The following is a 15701-nucleotide window of genomic DNA, read 5'->3' as shown; positions in this document are numbered from 1 at the left end:
TTCTGTACATTTTAAAGTTCATCAAAAGAGAAAATGTTGAACATGATGGCAGTTCCCAAACCGACTCTCTCTGTATGTCATGATATTACCTCTCTCTCTGTAGGACATGATATTACCTCTCTCTCTCTCTGTAGTTCATGATATTACCTCTCTCTCTGTAGTTCATGATATTACCTCTCTCTCTCTCTGTAGTTCATGATATTACCTCTCTCTCTGTAGGACATGATATTACCTCTCTCTCTGTAGGACATGATATTACCTCTCTCTCTCTGTAGGACATGATATTACCAGCTCCTTGGAGCCAGCGAACATTGACACCAGTATCCTGGAGGACTACATCGGTAAGGAGGACGACAGCACTGACATGTGAGTGACTCAGAGCGATAGCCGGATCAAATGACAATAACGTGTTTCAGGTCGTCCCCTCCACGTCAGTCCGCTTTTCTCTTTCTTCAGTTTATTTTCTAATGAATATGACCCTGTTCCCAGATCAGTTGTTGCTGTATTTTGTACCTTAACCATAGGAGTTGTCTACAGCCCAAACAGATCTGGGATCAGCTTATAAAAACAACCCAACAACAACTTTTTCTAACCTGGGTCATCTTCTTTTGGCACCAAACAGATAAAAAAAAACACCTGGACTTTAAGAATTTGTTCTTAATTAACTGACTAACCTAGTTAAATAAAGGTTCAATTAATTAAAATAAACAACAACAAATTCATAACATAACATTTCCAACAGAACTGATAATAACGAAACACAACTGTATTTTTTGTCTCTGTGTTTTTCCAGCTGTTTCTCTGAGGTCCACAGCGGTGCCCCAGGGGCTAACTCCTACTCGTTAACCCAGGCCGGAGTCTCCTCCGCTGGGAATCTATTGTGTGGCGTGAGCTCCCCTATCTCCCTACGTCAAGGAAACCCCCAGCCCCACCAGACACCCTATCCCCCACCCCCTCCTCTGGGCCTGCTGAGACACAACAACTACCCTTGCCTGGGGCAACAGCACCACCAGCAGAACCAGAACCAGCAGCACCACATCAAGCCTGAACACAGAGGAAACTACGCACCTGGGTGAGTTGACAGGGTCAGAGAGGAGATGTGTAACGGACTGGGTCTGGGAGGAGATGTGTAAGGGTCTGGGAGGAGATGTGTAAGGGACTGGGTCTGGGAGGAGATGTGTAAGGGTCAGGGAGGAGATGTGTAAGGGACTGGGTCAGGGAGGAGATGTGTAAGGGTCTGGGAGGAGATGTGTAAGGGACTGGGTCAGGGAGGAGATGTGTAAGGGACTGGGAGGAGATGTGTAAGGGACTGGGTCAGGGAGGAGATGTGTAAGGGTCTGGTAGGAGATGTGTAAGGGACTGGGTCAGGGAGGAGATGTGTAAGGGTCTGGGAGGAGATGTGTAAGGGACTGGGTCAGGGAGGAGATGTGTAAGGGTCTGGGAGGAGATGTGTAAGGGACTGGGTCAGGGAGGAGATGTGTAAGGGTCTGGGAGGAGATGTGTAAGGGTCTGGGAGGAGATGTGTAAGGGTCTGGGAGGAGATGTGTAAGGGTCAGGGAGGAGATGTGTAAGGGTCTGGGAGGAGATGTGTAAGGGTCAGGGAGGAGATGTGTAAGGGTCTGGGAGGAGATGTGTAAGGTACTGGGAGGAGATGTGTAAGGGTCTGGGAGGAGATGTGTAAGGGTCTGGGAGGAGATGTGTAAGGTACTGGGAGGAGATGTGTAAGGGGCTGGGTCAGGGAGGAGATGTGTAAGGGACTTGGTCAGGGAGGAGATGTGTAAGGTACTGGGAGGAGATGTGTAAGGGTCTGGGAGGAGATGTGTAAGGTACTGGGAGGAGATGTGTAAGGGTCTGGGAGGAGATGTGTAAGGGTCTGGGAGGAGATGTGTAAGGGTCTGGGAGGAGATGTGTAAGGTACTGGGAGGAGATGTGTAAGGGGCTGGGTCAGTGAGGAGATGTGTAAAGGACTGGGTCAGGGAGGAGATGTGTAAGGGGCTGGGTCAGGGAGGAGATGTGTAAGGGACTAGGAGTAGATGTGTAAGGGACTGGGTCAGGGAGGAGATGTGTAAGGGACTGGGTCAGGAAGGAGATGTGTAAGGTATTGAGAGGAGATGTGTAAGGTACTGGGTCAGGGAGGAGATGTGTAAGGGACTGGGTCAGGGAGGAGATGTGTAAGGTATTGAGAGGAGATGTGTAAGGTACTGGGTCAGGGAGAGATGTGTAAGGGACTGGGTCAGGGAGGATATGTGTAAGGGGCTGGGTCAGGGAGGAGATGTGTAAGGGGCTGGGTCAGGGAGGAGATGTGTAAGGGACTGGGAGGAGATGTGTAAGGGACTGGGTCAGGGAGGAGATGTGTAAAGGGTCTGGGAGGAGATGTGTAAGGTACTGGGAGGAGATGTGTAAGGGGCTGGGTCAGGGAGGAGATGTGTAAGGTACTGGGTCAGGGAGGAGATGTGTAAGGGGCTGGGTCAGGGAGGAGATGTGTAAGGGGCTGGGTCAGGAAGGAGATGTGTAAGGGACTGGGTCAGGGAGGAGATGTGTAAGGGGCTGGGTCAGGGAGGAGATGTGTAAGGTACTGGGTCAGGGACGAGATGTGTAAGGGGCTGGGTCAGGGAGGAGATGTGTAAGGGGCTGGGTCAGGGAGGAGATGTGTAAGGGGCTGGGTCAGGAAGGAGATGTGTAAGGGGCTGGGTCAGGGAGGAGATGTGTAAGGGGCTGGGTCAGGAAGGAGATGTGTAAGGGACTGGGTCAGGGAGGAGATGTGTAAAGGACTGGGTCAGGGAGGAGATGTGTAAGGGTCTGGGTCAGGGAGGAGATGTGTAAGGGTCTGGGTCAGGGAGGAGATGTGTAAGGGACTGGGTCAGGGAGGAGACGTGATTCATAGAGCATGTTGAAGGTGGAGGAGCTCTCAGAGCCACATGTGTTTGGGGGTGGTAATTTCTACAATGACGATTCCTTCATCACACAGTGAAACCAGACTGACACCATAGTTCAGTTCCGTTTTGTAATCAGTGCTTGATTAACTCCACTAAACCAGCGAAGACCGGAGGGAGGGTGATATCAGAAACGAGTCATATTACAGAAACCGCACGGACAGGATAGACTCAATGGAAATAACTTGTAATCAGTCACAAACTAACTGGAGAACATATCACAGTTTTCTCCTTATGAAAAAAACCAGAACTATCATTTTAGAAGAAAAACATGTAAAATCTTATCCAGAGACACTTACATTCATCCTCAAGCAGCAATCCTTAGTGTAGTTTAGTTTTCCTTAGTTTAAACAATAACCACGTGATTTCCTTCGTGTAGTTTAGTTTTCCTTAGTTTAAACAATAACCACGTGATTTCCTTAGTGTAGTTTAGTTTTCCTTAGTTTAAACAATAACCACGTGATTTCCTTAGTGTAGTTTAGTTTTCCTTAGTTTAAACAATAACCACGTGATTTCCTTAGTGTAGTTTAGTTTTCCTTAGTTTAAACAATAACCACGTGATTTCCTTAGTGTAGTTTAGTTTTCCTTAGTTTAAACAATAACCACGTGATTTCCTTAGTTTAGTTTAGTTTAGTTTAGTTTAGTTTAGTTTAGTTTAGTTTAAACAATAACGACGTGATTTCCTTAGTTTAGTTTAGTTTAGTTTAGTTTTCCTTAGTTTAAACAATAACAACGTGATTTCCTTAGTTTAATTTAATTTAGTTTAGTTTAGTTTAGTTTAGTTTAGTTTAGTTTAAACAATAACGACGTGATTTCCTTAGTTTAATTTAGTTTAGTTTAGTTTAGTTTAGTTTAGTTTAGTTTAGTTTAAACAATAACGACGTGATTTCCTTAGTTTAGTTTAGTTTAGTTTAGTTTTCCTTAGTTTAAACAATAACAACGTGATTTCCTTAGTTTAGTTTAGTTTAGTTTAGTTTTCCTTAGTTTAAACAATAACAACGTGATTTCCTTAGTTTAATTTAATTTAGTTTAGTTTAGTTTAAACAATAACAACGCGGCCGCTGTTTCTGTTAAAAACCAAAATAAATCTGATGGGGGAATGAGAAATGTTAACCACTCTCAAATTCATAGACAGAAGTATAGATGCAAAGCTTGACCATCCGTGATATAAACATTATAGTTTTAAACCATGAGCTGTATAGTGTTTATTTACATTGACTTTGTTTACAAACATTGGAGTTAAACAAGTTTATATTCTGGGTTCTGATGGGGGTACGACAGTTGAACTAAACTCATGAGGCATTCACAAGTTATATTCTTCAACAATCAATAGGTACATATCATTAATTTATAAGTACAAACAAATGGATGTAGCCACCTCAGATTGCCCCTTTAAAGGGAAATTCCACTCAAAAGCTATCTTGTGAATGTTTATTTCATTAGTCCACTGTTTGGAACAGTCCCAACATGTTTTTTTTTTTGCACGTCAGAAATCAAGTCTTCAAGATCTAGAACTTTCTAAAAACAGAACGTGTCACAGTACGATGCGCTTCGTACAGCGCTGTGACCCTCTCTGTATTTTAGAAGGTTCTAGATCTTGAAAAGTTATAGTAGATTAAGTGTTTCCTTAATAAAGCAAGCTATCAACAAAGTGTGTGCTTTATCCCAACCTTGCGAATATTTCTGGATGTTCCAGGAGCCTCCCAGAGTCCCCCCCAGACTCCAGTTCTGAGCCGTACTCCCCTCAGCAGGTCAATGGTAAGTCTGAGCCCTCTTTTTCCCTGACTCGCCCCTGCCTATCATTTCTTTATCTCTCTCACCCCCTGCCTCTCCTCTCTCTCTCTCTCTCGCCCATGCCTCTCCTCTCTCTCTCTCGCCCCTGCCTATCCTCTCCCCTGCCTCTCCTCTCTCTCTCGCACCTGCCTCTCCTCTCTCTCTCTCGCACCTGCCTCTCCTCTCTCTCTCTCGCCCCTGCCTCTCCTCTCTCTCTCTCTCGCCCCTGCCTCTCCTCTCTCTCTCGCCCCTGCCTCTCCTCTCTCTCTCGCCCCTGTCTCTCCTCTCTCTCTCTCGCCCCTGTCTCTCCTCTCTCTCTCTCGCCCCTGCCTCTCCTCTCTCTCTCACCCCCTGCCTCTCCTCTCTCTCTCGCCCCTGTCTCTCCTCTCTCTCTCTCTCGCACCTGCCTCTCCTCTCTCAAATTCAAATTCAAATTCAAGCTGCTTTATTGGCATGAAAAACATTGTGTCAATATTGCCAAAGCAACAATGTATACAATATACATTGTAACAAAATTGTAAATGATAGCAAATAATAATATAAAATGGTAGTAAATAATAATACAAAAATAAATACAATAAAATGGTAACAGTCTACAGTAAACATTAATAATTATAGTAATAACAATAATAGTAATAATAAGTAAGTTACTGTTTACTATGCAGATGTTATTATTCAGTGTCCCTCAGGCTATGGCAGGAAAATACATATTTGGCTGCAAGAGGAGCCATTGCTCCTTCGCCCATGAGTATTCTTAGTTTTTCCTCTGGGTTCAATTTGTAAAAATGTGGAATATATGTAGTCATTTCTGTGAATAATGAATCTCTTTGTGAGGAATATTTATCACAGTAAAGGAGAAAGTGCATCTCTGTCTCTACCTCCCCTGTCATGCAGTGACCACATACACGCTCCTCTTTGGGTAGCCATGTCTTTTTATGTCTGCCGGTTTCTATTGCCAATCGGTGGTCACTCAGCCTGTACTTGGTAAGGATCTGTCTCTGCTTCGTATCTCTGACAGAGTAGAGATAATCAGCCAATTCATATTCTCTGTTTAGGGTCAGATAGCAATTTAGTCGGCTTTGGGATTTTGTTTCGTTTTTCCAGTATTGTAAGTATGATTCCTTTGATTGGTTCATGATTTTGTTTATTGGAATTCTTTCTTTTGAAGCAGTGCTGGTGTCAGCTTGATTGGTGAGGTCCATCACCAGCTGACTGAGAGGGCTCGTTTCTGGGCTCAGCTCTTGGGCTTGAAGTGCTTTAAATTGCAGACTCGAATTTGGACTTGAATTTAGATGTAGCCAAAATTTTAATGATCTTTTCTGTATTTTCATTATTACTGGAAAACGGCCCAATTCTGCCCTACATGCATTAGTTGGTGTATTTCTCTGGACTTGTAGAATTTTCCGACAGAATTCTGCATGTAGGGTTTCAATTGGATGTTTGTCCCACATTTTAAAAATCCAGTTTATTGAGTGGCCCCCAAACCTCACTTCCATAAAGTGCTATTGGTAGGATTACACTGTCAAATATTTTAGTCCAAATTCTAATTGGGATGTTGATTTTGAATAATTTCATTTTTATTGCATACATTGCTCTGCGGGCTTTTTCTTTGAGGGCCTTCACTGCCATATTAAAGTTTCCCGATGCAGATATGGTCAGACCAAGGTAGGTGTAATTTTTTGTGTGTTCAATTAAGGTGTTGTTCAGGGTGAATTTACATTTTTGTTTCTGACATCTGGTTTTTTTTTGGAAAATCATGATTTTAGTTTTTTGGAAATTTACTGCCAGGGCCCAATTATGGCAATATTGCTCCAGAATATTAATGTTTTGTTGAAGACCTTCTTTGGTTGGTGATAGAAGTACCAAGTCATCAGCATATAGCAGGTATTTTACCTCTGTGTCAAATAGTGTGAGTCCTGGGGCTGGAGATTGGTCCAACATGTCTGCTAATTCATTGATATAAATGTTGAAAAGATTTGGACTCAAATTGCAGCCTTGTCTCACACCTCGACATTGTGAAAAAAATTCTGTTCTTTGGTTTTTGATTTTTATTGCACACTTATTTTCTGTGTACATACATTTTATTAAGTCATACACCTTACCACCAAGCCCACTTTGTAGAATTTTGTAGAATAGCCCTTCGTGCCAAATCGAATCAAATGCTTTTTTAAAGTCAATAAAGCAAGCAAAGATTTTGCCCTCTTTTTTTTGGTGGACGTGTTTATTAATTAGTGTGTGTAAGGTGTATATATGGTCAGTAGTGCGATGGTTAGGGAGAAAGCCAATTTGACATTTACTTATTACATTTTTTTCTTGAAGAAAGGTTTGAATTCTTGAATTCAAAATGCTACAGAAAATCTTTCCCAAGTTACTGTTGACGCAAATTCCCCTGTAATTATTGGGGTCTGATTTGTCTCCACTTTTGTGGATAGGGGAGATGAGCCCCTGGTTCCAGACATCAGGGAAGCAGCCAGAAGTTAAAACCATGTTGAACAATTTAAGCACAGCATTTTGCAACTCAGGTGTGCTGTTTTTCAGCATTTCATTTCTGATGTTGTCTACACCACAAGCCTTTTTTGATTTAATAGATTTTAGCTTTTCATTTAGTTCTTGTTGGGTTATTGGGTAATCTAATGGATTTTGGTTGTTTTTAATGACTGATTCCAGGATGTTCAATTTTTCTTTAATTTCTAATTGGTTCTGGTTTAAGTCTTTTTGTGGGATGTTTTTGTATAGATTATCAAAGTAAGTTTTCCAAATTCCTACATCTTGTATGGCTAATTCTTGTGGCTTTGTTGTGCTTAAATTGTTCCACATGTCCCAGAACTGATTTTGGTCAATTGCGTTTTCAATTTCATCAAGTGTCTTGTTGGTATAATTCAATTTCTTGCATTTCAGTGTTTGTTTATACTGTTTCAGAGTTTCAAAGTATTCATATCGTAGCTCTGGGTTGTTTTGCTGCTTATGTTTTTTGTTTGACATTTGTCTTAGGTGTTTTCTAATTGTTTTACATTCATTATCAAACCATTTGTCAGTAACATTTTGATTTTTGCTTCTGATGTTGCATTGCTTTGGTTTTCTCAAATTTGCTTTCGATGCTGCTTTTTGGAATATGCAGTTGATGTTTTGGGTAGCTGAATTGACACCATCTTTATTGTTTTGGTACTGTGAGTTATTGAAAAACTGTATAGAGTTCATCATTTCATTTGAGTTCAATGTTTCAATGAATGCCTCTGCACTGTTTGGAGCCCATCTGAACGATTGGTTTATGTTGTAAAGTTTATTGGGCTGTTTTTTTGAATGAATATTGCCGGTTAATTTCTTCAGAAACACGTTGATCTGACTGTGATCTGACAATGGTGTCTGTGGTCTGACAGTGAATGCACTAATGGAGGAGGGGTCAATGTCAGTGATGGCATAATCGACTACACTTGTCCCAAGAGCTGAGCAGTAAGTAAACTGACCTAAAGAGTCCCCTCTGATTCTACCATTAAGCATGTACAGGCCTAAGGCTCGACAGAGATGTACTAACTCTTTTCCATTTTTGTTCAGTATTTGGTCAGGACTGTTTCTATTATTTATAATAGGGCTACTGTACAAGGAGGGGTGTCCAAATATGTGGTGGTTACCTCCCGCATCAGTGTAGTCAGGCTCAGAACCTGTTCTTGCATTGAAATCTCCACAAAGAAGCACTTTACCCTGCGCCTGAAATGTAATGATTTCTGTCTGGAGATTGTCAAAAAACTGATCATCATAATATGATGAATCGGAAGGAGGAGCATAAGCTGCACATATGTATACATCATTGTCACAATAGATTGTACCTTTGTTAAGTTTTAGCCAAATGTGAGTGGTACCTTTTTTCATTTCATTCAGTGCTAAGTCCTGCTTATGCCAAATGATGATTCCACCTGAGTCTCGGCCCCGTTTAACATTTTTATGTTTGATTGATGGTAGTAAACTTTCTCTATAGCCTGAGGGACACTGAGTATCTATGTCTCCACGACACCATGTTTCCAGTAGGATTATGATGTCCTGTCCCTTGATGTTTTTAATCAATTCTGGATTAGTTGTTTTATAACCAAAATGTGAAGAGTATAGGCCCTGGATATTCCAAGAGCTGATAGTTAATGATCTCATTTATAATAAGTGATATTCACTGGTTTGAGTAAAGTACATCGAAAATAACAAAAAAAATAAAATACTATATATATATATATATATATATATATATATATATATATATATATATATATATACATACATATACATACATACACATATACACATATACATACATATATACATACACATACATATATATATATATATATACATATACATACACATACACATACATACACACATATACATACACATACACACACACACACACACACACACACACACACACACATACATACATACATACATCTCTCTCTCTCTCTCTCTCGCACCTGCCTCTCCTCTCTCTCTCTCTCTCTCGCACCTGCCTCTCCTCTCTCTCTCTCTCTCTCTCGCCCCTGTCTCTCCTCTCTCTCTCTCTCTCTCTCGCACCTGCCTCTCTTCTCTCTCTCTCGCCCCTGTCTCTCTCCTCTCTCTCTCTCTCTCTCGCACCTGCCTCTCCTCTCTCTCTCTCGCCCCTGCCTCTCCTCTCTCTTTTTCTTTCGCCCCTGCCTCACCTCTCTCTCACCCCCTGCCTCTCCTCTCTCTCTCTCGCCCCTGCCTCTCCTCTCTCTCTCTCTCGCCCCTGCCTCTCCTCTCTCTCACCCCCTGTCTCTCCTCTCTCTCTCTCTCTCTCTCTCTCTCTCTCTCGCACCTGACTCTCCTCTCTCTCTCTCTCGCCCCTGCCTCTCCTCTCTCTCACCCCCTGCCTCTCCTCTCTCTCTCTCTCTCTCGCCCCTGTCTCTCCTCTCTCTCTCTCGCCCCTGTCTCTCCTCTCTCTCTCTCACCCCTGCCTCTCCTCTCTCTCTCACCCCCTGTCTCTCCTCTCTCTCTCTCACCCCCTGTCTCTCCTCTCTCTCACCCCCTGTCTCTCCTCTCTCTCACCCCTGTCTCTCCTCTCTCTCACCCCCTGTCTCTCCTCTCTCTCACCCCCTGTCTCTCCTCTCTCTCACCCCCTGTCTCTCCTCTCTCTCACCCCCATCTCTCCTCTCTCTCTCTCACCCCCTGTCTCTCCTCTCTCTCACCCCCTGTCTCTCCTCTCTCTCGCGCGCCCCTGTCTCTCCTCTCTCTCTCTCACCCCTGTCTCTCCTCTCTCTCTCTCTCTCTCACCCCTGTCTCTCCTCTCCCTCTCGCCCCTGTCTCTCCTCTCTCTCTCACCCCTGTCTCTCCTCTCCCTCTCGCCCTGTCTCTCCTCTCTCTCTCTCACCCCTGTCTCTCCTCTCTCTCTCTCTCACCCCTGTCTCTCCTCTCCCTCTCGCGCCTGTCTCTCCTCTCCCTCTTGCCCCTGTCTCTCCTCTCTCTCTCTCACCCCTGTCTCTCCTCTCCCTCTCACCCCTGTCTCTCCTCTCCTGCTCGCCCCTGTCTCTCCTCTCTCTCTCTCTCACCCCTGTCTCTCCTTTCTCTCTCACCCCTGTCTCTCCTCTCCCTCTCGCGCCTGTCTCTCCTCTCTCTCTCTCACCCCTGTCTCTCCTCTCTCTCTCTCACCCCTGTCTCTCCTCTCTTTCTCTCACCCCTGTCTCTCCTCTCTCTCTCTCACCCCTGCCTCTCCTCTCTCTCTCTCACCCCTGTCTCTCCTCTCTCTCTCTCACCCCTGCCTTTCTCCTGCCTCGAACACAAATTAGTCAAGAACAGAAAAAAAGACTGTCAAAATTAGTCCATTAATAGAGAGAGAGAGAGAGAGAACTAGAGCGAAAACAAGAAAAACAGAAATGTTTGGTGACTCTAGACTCAGTCAGACAGGGAGTTAGTTAGTCAGGAAGTGTTTGGTGACTCAGTCAGACAGGGAGTTAGTTAGTCAGGAAGTGTTTGGTGACTCAGTCAGACAGGGAGTTAGTTAGTCAGGAAGTGTTTGGTGACTCAGTCAGACAGGGAGTTAGTTAGTCAGGAAGTGTTTGGTGACTCTAGACTCAGTCAGACAGGAAGTTAGTTAGTCAGGAAGTGTTTGGTGATTCAGTCAGACAGGGAGTTAGTTAGTCAGGAAGTGTTTGGTGACTCAGTCAGACAGGGAGTTAGTTAGTCAGGAAGTGTTTGGTGACTCAGTCAGACAGGGAGTTAGTTAGTCAGGAAGTGTTTGGTGACTCTAGACTCAGTCAGACAGGGAGTTAGTTAGTCAGGAAGTGTTTGGTGACTCTAGACTCAGTCAGACAGGGAGTTAGTTAGTCAGGAAGTGTTTGGTGACTCTAGACTCAGTCAGACAGGGAGTTAGTTAGTCAGGAAGTGTTTGGTGTCAGTCAGACAGGGAGTTAGTTAGTCAGGAAGTGTTTGGTGACTCAGTCAGACAGGGAGTTAGTTAGTCAGGAAGTGTTTGGTGACTCTAGACTCATCGGAGGACTACGATGAGTCAGATCAGTGGTAAAACAGGGAGTGGAGCCGGAGAGATAGACTGATGAATCAGTATCTCTACACAGGTAGGTGTGTAGTATATACTTACAGACGGAATTACTGTCCCAAATGGCGCCCTATTCCCTATATAGTGCACTACTTTTGAACAGGGCCACTGGGGACCATAGGGCTCTGTTTGAAATTAGTGCACTATGTAGGGAATAGGGCGCCATTTGGGACAGTGCATAGTTGTGCAGTATGTCTCTCCACAGGTAAAATAGGTGTAGACTCATACGGTCCGTCCGTCCGTCTCTCTCTGCCGTGCTTCTGTTCAGATCAATAGATTTTACTGATCTCTTCTGGTCATTTAAATGGAAGAACAAGAGTTGGACAAAATGTAGTTAATAAGTTGGTGTAAATCAATACATTCTTTACAGAGAAAAGCTCCTGTGTCATTTATTGTTTTAAACTTTATCCAATTTATCTGGAGACGAAATTTGATCATAGAACTTAAATAAATTAAATGTTGTTGTTTTTTTTCGCTCTGTGGAAAATCGTGTTTTGATGTGGAATCTAGATTCTAAAATCTGCTTTATTAAATACCTGATGGAACTGTGAAATGTTGTCATAATAGCTGGATTTCATTTAATATATTTCAATACATTTCTCACTGAAATTCTAGGTTTATTTCTGAATTCCAATACACGTTGTAGTAGGCTATACAAACTCACAATGTAGCCTGCATACGTCAACACAATGTGCTCACGTCCACCTGTGTTGGTCTTTCCCATCAGTGAGAAGGTGCGGGAAGGTCTTATCTGATTGGCTGAGCTCCAGGAAGGAACAATGGAAAGTACCATTAGCCTAAGGTGGAGGGAACCTGGACTGATTACACACTAGATGAGGAATTAAATATAATATGACAATATTGGATATAGATCTTAGTGATGGGAAGGTTGACCAGGTGGGAAGGTTGACCAGGTGGGAAGGTTTCCAGATGGGAAGGTTGACCAGGTGGGAAGGTTGACCAGATGGGAAGGTTGACCAAATTTGAAGGTTGACCAGGTGGGAAGGTTGACCAGATGGGAAGGTTGACCAGGTGGGAAGGTTGACCAGGTGGGAAGGTTGACCAGGTGGGAAGGTTGACCAGATTTGAAGGTTGACCAGATTTGAAGTTTGACCAGATGGGAATGTTGACCAGATGGGAAGGTTGACCAGATGGGAAGGTTGACCAGATTTAAAGGTTGACCAGATTTGAAGGTTGACCAGATTGGAAGGTTGACCAGATGTAAAGGTTGACCAGATTTAAAGATTGACCAGATTTGAAGTTTGACCAGATGGGAAGTTTGGCCAGATGGGAATGTTGACCAGATGGGAAGGTTGACCAGATTTAAAGGTTGACCAGATTTGAAGGTTGACCAGATTTGAAGGTTGACCATATTTAAAGGTTGACCATATTTAAAGGTTGACCAGATTTGAAGGTTGACCAGATGGGAAAGTTGACCAGATTTGAAGGTTGACCAGATGGGAAGGTTGACCAGATTTGAAGGTTGACCAGATTTGAAGGTTGACCAGATGGGAAGGTTGACCATATTTAAAGGTTGACCAGATTTGAAGGTTGACCAGATGGGAAGGTTGACCAGATTTGAAGGTTGACCAGATGGGAAGGTTGACCAGATTTGAAGGTTGACCAGATTTAAAGGTTGACCAGATTTGAAGGTTGACCAGCTAGCTATTGTCAGAACAGACCTTGAAACATTTAAAACTAAAGATTAAACGCCTAAACATGTTCCTTCCTGTCTTCCTCCCTGTCTTCCTGTCTTCCTGTCTTCCTCCCTGTCTTCCTGTCTGCCTCCCTGTCTTCCTGTCTTCCTCCCTGTCTTCCTGTCTTCCTGTCTTCCTCCCTGTCTTCCTGTCTTCCTGCCTGTCTTCCTGTCTTCCTGTCTTCCTCCCTGTCTTTCTGTCTTCCTGTCTTCCTTCCTGTCTTCCTGTCTTCCTGTCTTCCTCCCTGTCTTCCTGTCTTCCTGCCTTCCTCCTTTGCCTTCATCCCTGTCTTCCTGTCTTCCTCCCTGTCTTCCTTCCTGCCTTCCTCCCTGCCTTCATCCCTGTCTTCCTGTCTTCATCCCTGTCTTCCTGTCTTCCTCCCTGTCTTCCTGTCTTCCTGCCTTCCTCCTTTGCCTTCATCCCTGTCTTCCTGTCTTCCTCCCTGTCTTCCTTCCTGCCTTCCTCCCTGCCTTCATCCCTGTCTTCCTGTCTTCATCCCTGTCTTCCTGTCTTCCTCCCTGCCTTCCTCCCTGTCTTCTTCCCTGTCTTCCTGTCTTCATCCCTGTCTTCCTTGCTGTCTTCCTCCCTGTCTTCCTGTCTTCATCCCTGTCTTCCTGTCTTCATCCCCATCTTCCTGTCTTCCTCCCTGCCTTCATCCCTGTCTTCCTCCCTGTCTTCATCCCTGTCTTCATCCCTGTCTTCCTGTCTTTTTTCCTGTCTTCCTTCCTCCCTGTCTTCATCCCTGTCTTCCTCCCTGTCTTCCTGTCTTCCTTCCTGTCTTCCATCCTTCCTGTCTTCATCCCTGTCTTCCTCCCTGTCTTCCTGTCTTCATCCCTGTCTTCCTGTCTTCATCCCTGTGTTCATCCCTGTCTTCCTGTCTTCATCCCTGTCTTCATCCCTGTCTTCATCCCTGTCTTCCTCCCTGTCTTCATCCCTGTCTTCCTCCCTGTCTTCCTGTCTTCCTCCCTGTCTTCCTTCCTTCCTGTCTTCCTCCCTGTCTTCCTCCCTGTCTTCCTGTCTTCATCCCTATCTTCCTCCCTGTCTCCCTGTCTTCCTGTCTTCCTGTCTTCCTGTCTTCCTCCCTGTCTTCCTGTCTTCCTCCCTGTCTTCCTCCCTCTTCCTTTCTTCCTCCCTGTCTTCCTGTCATCCTCCCTGTCTTCCTGTCTTCCTCCCTGTCTTCTTCCCTGTCTTCCTGTCTTCCTCCCTGTCTTCTTCCCTGTCTTCCTTCCTGTCTTCCTCCCTGTCTTCCTCCCTGTCTTCCAGACACTCATATGCTGAGGACCATGACACCAGAGAACATGTGTCACATGACCCCGCCACCTCTACCCCCACATGGCCACGGCTATCCCAACATGCACCGGGACATGTACCTGAAGGCCGAGCCAATGATCTCACAGTACCCTGTTGGACCCGCCTCCAGTGGGAGTGGACAAGACCTGCAACAGACTCAGCTGATGCATCAACTCCTTCAACAGCAGGAGTGAGTGATCGATCAACCAATCAATCAATCATCCAATCACTTACTACTGCAGCACTCACAGCAGGGCCAGCTGTGAGAAATGGGTGTAGGAGAGAGGGAGGGAGAGATGGATGAGAGAGGGATGGAAGGATGGTAAGAGAGAGAGAAGAGGGAGGTGAGAAAGATGTTTGATAAGGGGTGTCACCAGGAACTGCAGCACACAGCAGGGCCAGGAGTGAAGGAGGGAGGGAGAAGGGGGTGTAGAGGGAGGGAGGAGGGCAGAGGGAGAGAGGAAGGGAGGGCAGAGGGAGGGAGGGCAGAGGGAGGGAGGAAGGGAGGAGGAGAGGTTAGAGAAAGAGAGGAAAACAGATAACAAATCATATAATATGTTATAGCGGATCGATCAGTCTCTGAATGGAAATGCTTAATTTCACTACATTTGAGGACACACATTTGTGTGTGTGTGTGTGTGTGTGTGTGTGTGTGTGTGTGTGTGTGTGTGTGTATGTGTATGTGTGTGTGTGTGTGTGTGTGTGTGTGTGTGTGTGTGTGTGTGTGTGTGTGTGTGTGTGTGTGTGTGTGTGTGTGTGTGTTTACAGTGGGATACCAGTCCACCAGACAAAGAAGAGAAAACCCTCTGACTCTCCGAACAGCCTCAACTCTCAGATCCTCACAGGTATCATCAAACAAGAGCCAGGTAGGCAGGCATATCTTTGTCTGTCTCTCTCTCTCTCTCTCTCTCTCTCTGTCTCTCTCTCTCTCTGTCTCTCTCCCTCACCCTCTCTCCTCTCTCTCCCTCTCTCCCTCCCTCTCTGTCTGTCTGTCTGTCTGTCTGTCTGTCTGTCTGTCTGTCTGTCTGTCTGTCTGTCTGTCTGTCTGTCTGTCTCTCTCTCTCTGTCTCTCTCTCTCTCTCTCTCTCTCTCCCTCACCCTCTCTGTCTGTCTGTCTGTCTGTCTGTCTGTCTGTCTGTCTGTCTGTCTGTCTGTCTGTCTGTCTGTCTGTCTGTCTGTCTGTCTGTCTGTCTGTCTCTCTCTCTCTCTCTCTCTCTCTCTCTCTCTCTCTCACCCTCTCTCTGTCTCTCTTTCTTTCTTTTTTTCTTTCTTTCCTTCTCTCTATTTCTCCATTACCTCATTCTTATATCTGGTCGTACCCACTACCATTTACCAAAATCATCAGGTTTTCCAGAACTACTAGCTGGAGGATCCAACCTGAGAAAATGTACAAAACAAAAAAGGCATCAAAAATGTGTAGATTAAAATGTAATCTTGTGTTTCCCCCTTACGCAG

General features: G+C 44.7%; 2 protein-coding genes across 7 annotated transcripts in view; one reads left to right on the top strand and one right to left on the bottom strand.

Annotated features, from left to right (window-relative positions):
* LOC110515904 (myelin regulatory factor-like) overlaps positions 1-15701 on the top strand; it is a 110282-nt gene that overhangs the window by 54388 nt on the left and 40193 nt on the right. For 5 of the 6 annotated variants that reach the window (XM_036968502.1, XM_036968501.1, XM_036968499.1 and 2 more), the window contains exons 2-6: positions 276-366; positions 794-1072; positions 4630-4691; positions 14220-14436; positions 15015-15112. In XM_036968502.1, the coding sequence (XP_036824397.1) occupies positions 276-366; positions 794-1072; positions 4630-4691; positions 14220-14436; positions 15015-15112 (747 nt within the window). The remainder of the gene's footprint in view (positions 1-275; positions 367-793; positions 1073-4629; positions 4692-14219; positions 14437-15014; positions 15113-15701) is intronic. The other variant, XM_036968500.1, reaches the window with a different exon arrangement.
* LOC110520937 (transmembrane protein 80) overlaps positions 1-15701 on the bottom strand; it is a 114439-nt gene that overhangs the window by 67319 nt on the left and 31419 nt on the right. The window lies entirely within an intron of this gene.

This window comes from Oncorhynchus mykiss, chromosome 30, assembly GCF_013265735.2.
Source record: "Oncorhynchus mykiss isolate Arlee chromosome 30, USDA_OmykA_1.1, whole genome shotgun sequence".
Classification (NCBI taxonomy): domain Eukaryota; kingdom Metazoa; phylum Chordata; class Actinopteri; order Salmoniformes; family Salmonidae; genus Oncorhynchus; species Oncorhynchus mykiss.
The sequence above is the reverse complement of the archived record's forward strand: the minus strand, read 5'-3'. Positions and strand labels throughout refer to the sequence as shown.